The sequence below is a fragment of the Chelonoidis abingdonii genome, chromosome 1, assembly GCF_003597395.2.
Source record: "Chelonoidis abingdonii isolate Lonesome George chromosome 1, CheloAbing_2.0, whole genome shotgun sequence".
NCBI classification, from domain to species: domain Eukaryota; kingdom Metazoa; phylum Chordata; order Testudines; family Testudinidae; genus Chelonoidis; species Chelonoidis abingdonii.
In genome coordinates, this window is record NC_133769.1 from 351,953,843 (window position 1) to 351,965,708 (window position 11,866).

At 42.6% G+C, this 11,866-nt stretch overlaps 1 protein-coding gene across 4 annotated transcripts in view; it reads right to left on the reverse strand.

Moving 5' to 3' along the window:
* The window catches only part of TMEM135 (transmembrane protein 135), a 465,661-nt gene that overhangs the window by 358,692 nt on the left and 95,103 nt on the right, over nucleotides 1-11,866 (reverse strand). For all 4 annotated transcript variants that reach the window (XM_075061746.1, XM_075061748.1, XM_075061747.1 and 1 more), the window contains one exon: nucleotides 717-750. In XM_075061746.1, the coding sequence (XP_074917847.1) occupies nucleotides 717-750 (34 nt within the window). The remainder of the gene's footprint in view (nucleotides 1-716; nucleotides 751-11,866) is intronic.

Here is an 11,866-nt window from a genome sequence, read left to right on the forward strand (position 1 = left end):
ACCATAGCGGCGCCACTCCAGGGGGCGCCCTGCCGACCCACCGAGTGTTGCTAGGGTAAAAATCTTCCGACGAACGTGCACGCGGCACGCACACACCTAACTGGAATGGATATGAGCAAGCACTCGAAGAAGAATAACCACATCACTCTGAGTAGTATGATCATGAGACATTTAAAAGTAAAATTACTATAACATTTACTTTGCAATGCACCATTTACACAAACTGAACACACACAGCATTGATTTTAATGGAATTTTACAGAAAGTATTGATTATATAGCAATTTTAATATCAAGATTACCCTGTGGTAAAATGTGTATTCAGGCATAACACAATATAAATCAATTAACTAAAAATACAATTTAAATGCAAGGGAATTTGAGGGACTAGACTCTAATCATAATCAAACACGAAGTTCTTTACATGTCTTTACAGTTAAATTGCTGCTGATATGGTACATAGGATGAGCAACTGTCTTAGGGCTGAGGTAGAAGAGAATCTAAGCACCATATAGTGAACTACGTTTCAATCTTCACTCTGAAATTATCTGCTTTTAAAAAGGAATTGTCAAACTTTTGGCATGAAGATAATTTTAGTGACCTGAAAATTACAAAATGTCAAGGTTTAAAAAGACAATTAAATTATTAAAATTAACTTACAATGTGCACTTTCAATATCATATATATTTTTATTCTTGGAAGAAAAGGATTACTTACCAAATTAGCCATGTAGATTGTAAGCAGACCTCTCCTATAAACAGAAATGATCAGATTAGTGAGTAAGACACACCAATATTAATCACCCCTTATGTTGAAACAAATTACAATTTAATATCACAACGCAACAAAAACAGAAAGTTTTCCTACAGTCTCTAGAAGATAGCTTTGGTTTACTCATGTAGGTTTCAAGCATTATCCATGGCAGAAAAAATACAAGAAGAATCTCCACAGAAACCATGGGAGAAACCATGCCAGTAACACTGTGCTCAAAAACATTGCTCCAAAGCAGTTCAGTGACAATTGCTTCTAATTCTTAGTGATTACTCAATGATCAAATAAAATTTTAACAAAATCTACAACTGATTTCATGGCCTAATTCAGTGGTTCCCAACCTTTTCTGGTTGAGGATCAAACACATCCCAGCCATGTCTCCTCAGACTAGGCCCTTGTATAGTTGCTACCATTTTCTCTTCTGCCATTTTCTGCCTGTTTTCGGTGTTTTGACCTTTTAAAAACTTTTTTTCCACTTGAATTTTAAGAGTGTTTGCTCTTGCTTTGTAGCTCACTGTTCTCTATGCTGCAGATGGTTACAAGCCATTTGAGATAGGGACATGTGCTGGCAGGTCCCATAGGTTCGAACATATATGCTCATTGGTCTTTAGTTGAATGCCACTGCAGCAGAGGACAGAAGCTTGGGTCTGTGGGCTGTTACCCATATCTGCAGCCTTGTACACGTGAGTTAATCCTATGACATTTTGCATCAGAGATCACTGTGGGAGCAAGAACAGAAGTTTCCTTTCAAGGAGCCACTCTTATTAGCCTACCAGTCACAGAAGCACATTTGCACTGTGAAATGGCAGATACAGAGTTATGTAGTTTTCACTAACCCCACTGTTCATATGTTCCTATGCCTTGGCGAATGCTAGTTTTTAATCAGTGTTGCCAACTCTTGTGATTTTATCACAAGTCTTGCAATATTTCCTGTTTTCACTGACGCTCCTGCTGCTGGAATCTAAATATTGCATTAGAATCTCAGTCTCTGAAAGAAAAGAAAAAGATCAGTGTACATGCACAGTAGACCCTTCGTAGATTCTGGCAGCTAAATTTGCCAAATATTTGCACTAAGCTCCTTCCAGCTCAGGACTGCAGTTCCCGGCCAATGGGAGCTGCAAAACCAGCGCTTCAGGCGGGGGAAGCACGCAGGGCCTCCTGGTCGCCCCTACACATAGGAGCCGAAAGGGGAGCATGCCGCTGCTTCCAGGAGCTGCAGGGAGCTTACCTTAACCCCGGCTGTGCCGCCAACTGGACTTTTAACAACCCAGTCAGCAGTGCTGACCAGAGCCACCAGGATCCCTTTTTGACGGGCCAATCTGGTCAAAAACCAGACACCTGGAAACCCTAGCCTCAGCAGGGACAGGGCTAAGAGCCCTGCACCAAAGACTATCAGCAGCTAGAACAGGTGGATGAAAGATTTGACATTTATGTTAATAAACCAGACTCCAAAAATGCGAGTGGTTATTGAGAAAACACTGAGTGTAAAGTCTGATTAACTGGGATAGAACTGGATATTGAGGCTGTGGCAAAGCCAAAGCCAGACTGGGTAAACTCTGCTACAAGCCTCCTTATTCATATCCAAAAGAATACAGTCCTTCTGTAAACTGATTACATATTTTTTTTCCTTCCACAAGATGCTTGCCTCATACTGTACATAGAATGGATGACACTCTGTAAATAAACCATTAGTGAATTTGGCTGTTGTCTGTACAATCATCAACTACACAGCATCCAGGTCAAATAAGTACCAAGAAAAAGTGGAAGAAACCCATGAGTAAACCCCTGAGAACACTCAAAAGTGTTTCTGATAACATGTGGAATCCCTCCCATAAAGATGTAATAGCCAAAAAGAACTCATTGATACACTCAAGCACTTCACTGTCTAAGGGAAAAGAAGTGGACCCCCTTACTCCTGGAAATATTGACGGACCTTCTTTTCAGACCCTGAGGATACCTTGGGGAAAGCTTCTCTCTATTTTGCTTTAGCTTGGCAGACTGGATTTATATTTCATAGCATCAAAGACCATGCTACAAACCCCATCTTATCCCACTACTACTTTGGGGAACATCTCTACCACAGAAGATAAGTTTCTCTCCTCTCTGGACAATTTAAATGACTAGCTTTGTTACAGCTCCAGAAATTGCTTCAGAGTTCTCATTCCACTGAAGTGTTGAAGATTCCTCTGTGACAGTACTGAAAATGCTGAAGCCATCCACTGGAAAACAGTACTGTAAGAGGCACAGTTGAGGTGTTCCCACCTCCTGCATTGAGCCTTCACTGTGTTGACACACACATGGCAGCCAGACACTGTTACAGAGGTTGCCCTAAATCTTGCCCTAAGGCACAAATCAAATGGAAAAGGCAGGAGAAGCAGCACTCAACAGCAGAAAAATCCTGGCTGGCAATTGGTCATTATCCTGCCTGGCAGAGCAAATGAGGAGGAACCCAGACCTTGCAAAATTGCAAACTGAGCCACATAATATTTTGTAAGAGAATAAACTATAGAAACTTGTATTCTGCTCTTCCCTCTGCTGGACCCCAAATGACAAAATAAATGCTTTTTGAACATTATGCTGGTGTGGTTTTGTATTTAAGACAAGCATAAAAGAACCTATCAAAACAACTTTACATATCTCATTTTTATAAACAGATTATATGTATGGTTACATATATACACATATTGAGGATGACTGTGTGCAGACACACCTTATGTGGTGATATCCATGTGATAATCAAAGAGCTGTGTGATCATTCTCACAATTATATGATAGAGTTTATTAATACATTAACTTTTTAAAAAATCATTTCTGATATGCACAAATTTAGATTGTTCATTTCTTATGCTATATATAACTCTTATAGGAAAGTGTGCCTCAACCACTTCATAAATGCAATGGCAACTGAAAACTATTAAACCATAGAAAGTTGATCATCTCTCAATGAGTACTCAAGAACATATTTGATTTAATATATTGCATTCACCACAATTAATCCTTATCATTTAGGCACCCTATTTCACGTATTCAAAACCAGCATTCTTTCTGCAAAATACCCATTTATTTTTTTAAATATGTAATCTTGGTAATTTGTTATTAACAGAGATCCCCAATTTGGATAGCTGCTACCATAATTTTCTCAAAAACAAAGTATGATTATCCAGATCAAAGTCCTTCTGAGAAATAAAAGATTTACTGCCACTTTATTTCCTGTGAATCCTGCTAATTTTAGAAGTTCCTCTTTCTTCACTCAATAATATAGAAATAAAACAAGCTCAGGGAAAACAAAGTTAACTTCATGGTATGCAGCACCTGAGTAAACAAGGTTTTCTATCTCGTACAACAGGTTTTTAATACCCTTTAAACAATTCTGTACCTGAAACCATTTATACTCACATTTGTAAAGTTATTATTGCAAAATGACAGTTGTCTATCCAACATCAACAACAGCTATGACTCCCATCCTCAAAACAAACTACTGGCACCAATCTTCTGGTTACGGCACTGGACGGGGAGCCAGAAGAAACTCTTCCATTGACTGGACAAAAAAAAAAAAAAAAAATGGGCAAGTCACTTAGCCTCTTCCTGTCTTCATGTGGATATGGAAAAACTGGAAAGAGTCCAGCGGAGGGCAACAAAAACGATTAGGGGCTGGAGCATATGACTTATGAGGAGAGGCTGAGAGAACTGGGGCCTGGCCTACACTACGCGTTTAAACCTATTTTAGCAGCATTAAACCGATTTAACGCTGTACCCGTCCACACTACGAGGCCCTTTTATATCGATATAAAGGGCTCTTTAAACCAGTTTCTGTACTCCTCCCCGACGAAGAGAGTAGCGCTGAAATCGGTATTACCATATCGGATTAGGTTTGATGAGGCGCAAATCAACGGTATTGGCCTCCGGCAGGAATCCACAGTGCTGCCACTGTACCGCTCTGGACAGCAACTGAACTCGGATGCAGTGGCCAGTAAACACGAAAGCCCCGCGAACTTTTGAATTTCATTTCCTGTTGCCCAGCGTGGAGCTCTCTGATCAGCACGGGTGGCAGTTGCAGTCCCAATCCAAAAAGAGCTCCAGCAGTGACGCTTAGGAGATACTGGATTGATCGCTGTATGGAGACAAATCTGTTCTATCAAAGCTCCGTTACGAAGACGAATGCCAAAAGCCTTTGAAAAAAATCTCCGACCTACACAGTGCTGCGGGACAAGCGGACGGGAAGCCAGAGACTCAAATGGACGCTCATGGAGGGAGGGAGGGAGGGGTACTAGGGACTCCAGACTATCCCACAGTCCACAGCAGTCTCCGAAAGTATTTGCATTCTTTGCTGAGTCCCAATGCTTCTAGGGTCAAACACATTGTCCGGGCGTGGTGCAGGGAATAGCTCGTCAATTACTCCCCCCCACCCCCACACGTGAAAGAAAAGGACAAGAATAGTTTCTTGACTTCTTTCAATTTCACCCTATGTCTATGAAGCTGCTGGTAGACACGATGCTGCAGCAGTGAAGGTAGTAGTCCGCTCCTCTCCCCTCCCGGTGGCAGACGGTGCAATATGACTGATATCCGTCATCACCATCAGCCCTTGAGTGCTCCTGGCTGGCTTCAGGTGAGGCTGGCCGGGGACGCCGCGGTAAAAATAGGAATGACCTCCCAGTCATTCGCCGGTAGATGGTACAAACGGCTGGTAACCGTCTTCATCATAGCAACTGGGGGCTGAGCTCCATCACCCCTTCCCTTCCTTTCTGTGTAAAGAAAAATTCTGTATGCCTGGACATCATAGCAGCAGGCATGCTGGGCTCCTCTCCCCCGCCACCACTTAATGTCTGCCTGGACTGTCACAGTCCCGGGAGGGCTGCCTCCCCCGTCATTTTATCTCACTAACAAGTCTCTGTTTCTTATTCCGTGCATTCTCATAACTTCTGACACAAATGGGGACCACTGCCACGGTAGCCCAGGAAGGTTGGGGAGAGGGGGAAGCAACGGTGGAGTTGTTGCAGGGGCACCCCCGTGAATGGAATGTAGCTCATTCATTTCTGCGGGATCTGACACAGAGCACCTGTGCTCTCTGATACACTGGTTCTCTAGTACAAACTTCCCCATATTCTAGGCAGGGACTATTTTTAGAAACCATAGAGGGGGGATTGACTCGGGGAGTCATCCCAGTTTTGCTTTTGCGCCCTCCCCGGCCGATCTCTCCAGGGGCACCCATGATAGCAGCAGACAGTACCAGAGGGACAGGATAACCTTCATCTCATTGCCAATTTACCCCGGCAGCAGACGTAAAGAATGACTGGTAACCGTCTCTGCCATCATGCAAAAGCAAAGGAATGCTGCTGTGGAGCGCTGGAGTATCGCCTCTGTCCGCGGCATCCAGTACACATTACGGTGACTGTAAAAAAAAAAAAAAAAAAAAAAAAAAAAAAGGCAACGGGCTCCATGGTGCCGTGCTATGGCGTCTGCCGGGCAACCGGAAAAAGGGCGCAAAATGGTTGTCTGCCGTTGCTTTCCCGGAGGAAGGAAGGACTGACTACATAACCCAGAACCACACAGCGAACAATGATGTTTGCCCATCAGCCACTGGGCTCTTCAAACCCAGAATTCTAAGCGGGCAAGGGAGACTGCGGGAAACTATTGGATATAGCTCCAGAGAATGCTAACCCACAGTGCAACGCTCCGGGAAAATCGATGCTAGCCTTCGGACTCATGGACGCACAGCGCCGCGAATTATATGTGCTTAGTGGGGCCGCGTGCACTCGACTTTATACAATTCTGTTTTTAAAACCGGTTTATGTAAAATCAGGAATAAGTCCTGTAGTGGTAGACCGTACCCTTCGTGAGTTGTTTATGCTCCAGAAGAGAAGAATGAGAAGGGAATTTGATAGCTACTGCTTCAATCTACCTGAAAGGGGGTCCAAAGAGGATTGGAATTAGACTGTTCTCAGTGGTACCTGATGACCAGAACAAGGAGAATGTCTCAAGCTGCAGTGGGGAGAGGTAGGTTGGATTATTAAGGAAAAACTTTTCACTCAGAGAGGTGGAAAAGCACTAGGAAATGGATTTACCTAGGGGTGGTGGAATCTCCTTCCTTAGAGGTTTTTAAGGTCAGGCTTGACAAAGCCCTGGCTGGGATGATTTAGTTGGGAATTGGTCCTGCTTTGAGCAGGGGGTTGGACTGGATGACCTCCTGAGGGCCCTTCCAACCCTGATATTCTATGATTCTATGATTCCAAGACCAGAAAGCACCATTGTGATCATCTAGTCTGATGTCTGTGTAATATAGGCCACAGAACTTCCTCAAAATAATTCCTAGGGAATTTGTTTTACCAATCCAATCCTGATTTTAAAATTATCAGTCATGGAGAATAGACCACAATCCTTGGTACAACTGTTCAAATAATTAATGTCACCACTATAAATTTATGCCTTATTTTCAACCTGAATTTGTGTAGCTTCAAATTCCATCCATTGATCATGTTGTTCTTTTTCTGCTAGACTGAAGAACTCATTATTGAATATTTGTTCCCCATGTAGATACTCAAGACTGTAATCAAGTTACCCCTTAACATTCTCTTAAATAAACTAAGCAGATGGAGCTCCATGAGTCTATCATGTTTTCTAACCATTCAGTCATTCTCGTGGCTCTTCTCGGAACCCTCTCCAATTTATCAGCACCTTTCTTGAATTGTAGGCATCACAACTGGACATAGTATTTCAGCAGCAATCGCATCAGTGCCAAATAAAAAGGTAATATAACCTCTCTATCCCTACTTGAGATTCTCCTGTTCATGCATCCAAGGATTGCATTGGCTCCTTTTGGTCATAGCATCATACCGGGAACTCATGTTCAGCTGATTATCAACCACCATCCCCAAATCTTTTTCAAAGTCACTAGAATACAGTCCTCCATTCTGTAAGTATTGCCCACATTCTTTGTTTCTAGATATATACTTTTACATTTAAATCATATTAAAACAGTTTGCTTGTGTCCAATTTATCAAGTGATTCAGATTCTTCTTCAATATTTACTATTCCTGCAACTTTTCCATCATCTGCAATTATCAGTAAAACTTTTACACTTTCTTCCAGGTGATTGATAAAAAGGTGAACAGTGTAGGGCCAAGACTCACCCTCTACAGGGCCCCAATGGAAACAAACCTACTCAATGATGAATCCCCATTTACAATTACATTTTGAGACCTATCAGTTAGCCAATTTTTAATCCATTTGTGTGCCACGCTAATTTTATGTCATTCTACTTTTAATCATAATGTTATACAGTACCAAGTGAAACACCTTACAGAATTCTAAATGTATGTCAACACTATTATCTTTACCAACCAAACTTGTAATAATTATATTACCTTCCTTTAATTCTTTATTAATCTAATCTTGTATCAGACGCTCCATTATTTTACCAGACTGATCAGCCTATAGCTATTGAGGTTATCCCATTATCCTTTTTAAAAACTGGCACTTTTTCTAGTCTTCTGGAATCTTCCCAATATTCCAAGATTTACTGAAAATAAACATTAATGCTCAGCAACCTCCTCTTTTAAAAATCTTGGATGCAAGTTATCTGGACCTGCTGATTTTAAAATGTCTAACTTTAGTAGCTTTTTAACATTCTCCAGATACCAGGGAAATGAAAAGAGTCATCACTATGTGATGACATTCTAAAATCTGTTTTTCCCTGACTACTAAACAAAAATACTTAAACGCTTTTGTCTCTTCTGCATTCTTATTGATAATTCTACCATTTGCATCTAGTCATGGGCCAATACCATCATCAGGATTATTTTTGTTCCTAATATATTTTTGAAACATCTTATTGTACTTAAGTCTGCTGGCCATACATTTCTCATTGTGTCCCTTTGCTAGGGATCTCAGAGACTTCGTAGGATAATATGCATGTCTGGAATATTGATATAGAAGGGTACAGCTTTCTCAGAAAGGAAAGGTAGGGGGGAAAAGGGAGGAGATGTTGCCTCATATATTAAAAATGTATACACTTGACTGAAGTTGGGAAGAAAATGGGAGACAGACTTGTTGAAAGTTTCTGGGAAAGGACAAAAAGAGTTAAAAAAACAAGGGTTATGGCATGGGAGGGGTCTACTGGAGACCACCTAACCAGGAAGAAGAGATAGACGAGGCTTTATTTAAACAACTAATAAAATCATCCAAAGCAAGGATTTGGTGGGGTGATGGGGGACTTCAACTACCCACATATATGTTGAGAAAATAATACAGCAGGGCACAGATTATCCAACAAGTTCTTGGAACGTATTGGAGACAATTTTTAGTTCAGAAAGTGAAGAAAGCTAGTAGGAGAGAGGCTGTTCTAGATTTGATTTTGACAAATAGGGAGGAACTGGTTGAGAATTTGAAAGTGGAAGGCAGCTTAGTTGAAAATGATGATGAAACGGTAGATTCTAAGGTATGGTAGGAGGGAAAACAGCACAATAAAGATAATGGATTTCAAGAAGGCAGACCTTAGCAAACTCTGGGAGTTGCTAGTGTGACAAAGTTCCTCCTCCACCTTGGTGGGTCCTGTGCTTATTGGCAGATCTGCTCACCTCAGTGATCTTCCCCACAGTCTGGATCAACTCCTCCTGTGTCTGATCAGGAGTTGGGAGGTTTGGGGGGAACCCAGGCCTGCCGTCTACTCCAGGTTCCAGCCCAGGGCCCCTGTGGATTGCAGCTGTCTATAGTGCCTCTTGTAACAGCTGCATGACAGCTACAAATTCCTCGGCTACTTCCCCATGGCCTTCTCCAAACACCTTCTTTATCCTCACCACAGGACCTTCCTCCTGGTATCTGATAACGTTTGTACTCCTTAGTCCTCCAGCAGCACACCCTCTCACTCTCAGCTCCTTGTGCCTCTTGCTCCCAGCTCCTCACACACACTTCCTCTCCTCTGGCTATGTCCCATCTGTCTGGAGAGAGCTCCTTTTAAAATCCAGGTGCCCTGATTAGCCTGCAGGTGTTCTAATCAGCTTGTCTGCCTTAATTGGTTCCTGATTACTCTAGTGCAGCCCCTGCTCTGGTCACTCAGGGAACAGAAAACTACTCACCCAGTGACCAGTATATTTGCCATCTACCAGACTCCTGTACCCCACTGGCCTGTGTCTGTCACAGTAGGTAAGATCACATAGGAAGCAAGTCTTAGGGGAAAAACAGCTCAAGAGAGCTGGCCATTTTTCAAAGAGACATTACTAAAGGCACAAGAGCAAACTTAAGTTGACTGGTCTGTAATTTCCCAGGTTCTCCTTGTTTCCTTATGTATAGATGGCACCATATTTGCCCTTTTTCAGTCCTCTGGAATCTCTCCTTTCTTCCATGACTTTTTGAAGATAATCACAAATGGCTTAGATATCTCCTCAGTCAGCTCCTTGAGTATTCTAAGATGTATTTCATCAGGCTCTGCTGACTTGAAGATATCTGACTTGTCTAGGTAATTTTTAATTTGTTCTTTTCCTATTTTAGCTTCTGATCGTCTCTCATTTTCACTGGCATTCACTATGTTAGACATCCAATCGCTACTATCCTTTTTGGAGAAAACTGAAACAAAAAAGTCATTTAGCGTTTTTGCTATTTCCACATTTTCTGTTCTCCCCTGCTCCCCATTGAGTAACAGACCTACCCTGTCCTTGGTCTTCCTCTTGTTTCTAATGTATTTGTAGAATGTTTTTCTTGTTACCCTTTGTCTCTAGCTAGCTTAATCTCATTTTGTGCCTTGGCCTTTCTAATTTTGTCCCTAAATACTTGTTTTATTTGTTTATATTCATCCTCTGTAAATTTGATCTAGTTTCCACTTCTTGTATGACTCTTTGAAGAGATCCTGGTTAAGGAAACAAGGAAAACCTGGGAAATTACAGACCAGTCAGCTTAATTTCATTAGCCAGAAAGATAATTGCACAAATAATTAAGCAATGAATTTGCAAACTCCTAGAGCAAACTTTTTGGCACAAGGGCCACATCTGGGTATAGAAATTGTATGGCGGGCCACGAACGCTCACGAAATTGGGGTTGGGAGTGTGGGAGGGGGTGAGAGCTCTGGTTGGGGGTGCGGGCTCTGGGGTGGAGCTGGAAATGAGACGTTTGAGGTGTAGGAGTTTGCTCCAGGCTGGGACCGATGGGTTCGGAGGGCGGGAAGGGGATCAGGGCTGGGGCAGGGTTCCTGGCCAATGGGAGCTGCAAGGTTGGCGCTTGGGGTGGGGGCAGCATGCAGAGCACCCTGGCTGCCCTTTAATGTAGGAGTGGAAAGGGGGACACACCGCTGCTTCTGGGAGCCACACAGAGCAGCCCCCAGTTCTGTTCCCTGGCTGGAGCACCGGAGCAGGGCAAGTGCCAGACCCCGCTCCCCAGCTGGAGCTCAAGGGCCAGATTAAAACACCTGGTGGGCCGCATCTGGGTGGGCCGTAGTTTGCCCACCCCTGACCTAGAGGTTAGTAAGGTGATACAAAACAGTTCGCACGGATTTGACGAGAACAAATCATGTCAAATCAACCTAATAGCTTTCTTTGAGAGGTAACAAGCCTTGTGGGTGGGGGGAAAGCGGAAGATGTGGTATATCTTGAGTTTATGTTTTTGATACTGTCTCGCATGGCCTTCTCATAAACAAACTAGGGCAATACAATGGAACTACTAAAAGATGGGTGCATAACTGGTTGGAAAACCGTTCCGAGAGAGTAGTTATCAGTGGTTCACAATCAATCTGGAAGGGCATATCGACTGGGATCATTCAGAGATTGGTTCTGGGTCCAGTTCTTCATCAGTGATTTAGATAATGGCATAGAGACTAGACTTATAAAGCCTGTAGATGATACCAAGCTGGGAGGGGTTGCAAATGCTTCGGAGAATAGGATTAAAATTCGCAATAATCTGGACAAACTGGAGAAATGGTCTGAAGTAAATAGGATGAAATTCAATAAGGACAAATGCGAAGTACTCTGCTTAGGAAGGAACGATCAGTTGCACACTTACAAAATGGGAAATAAGTGCCTAGGATGGAGTACTGCAGAAAGGGATCTGGAGGTTATAGTGGATCGCAAGCTGAAGGTGAGCCAATAGTGAAACACTCTTGCAAAAAAAAAAAA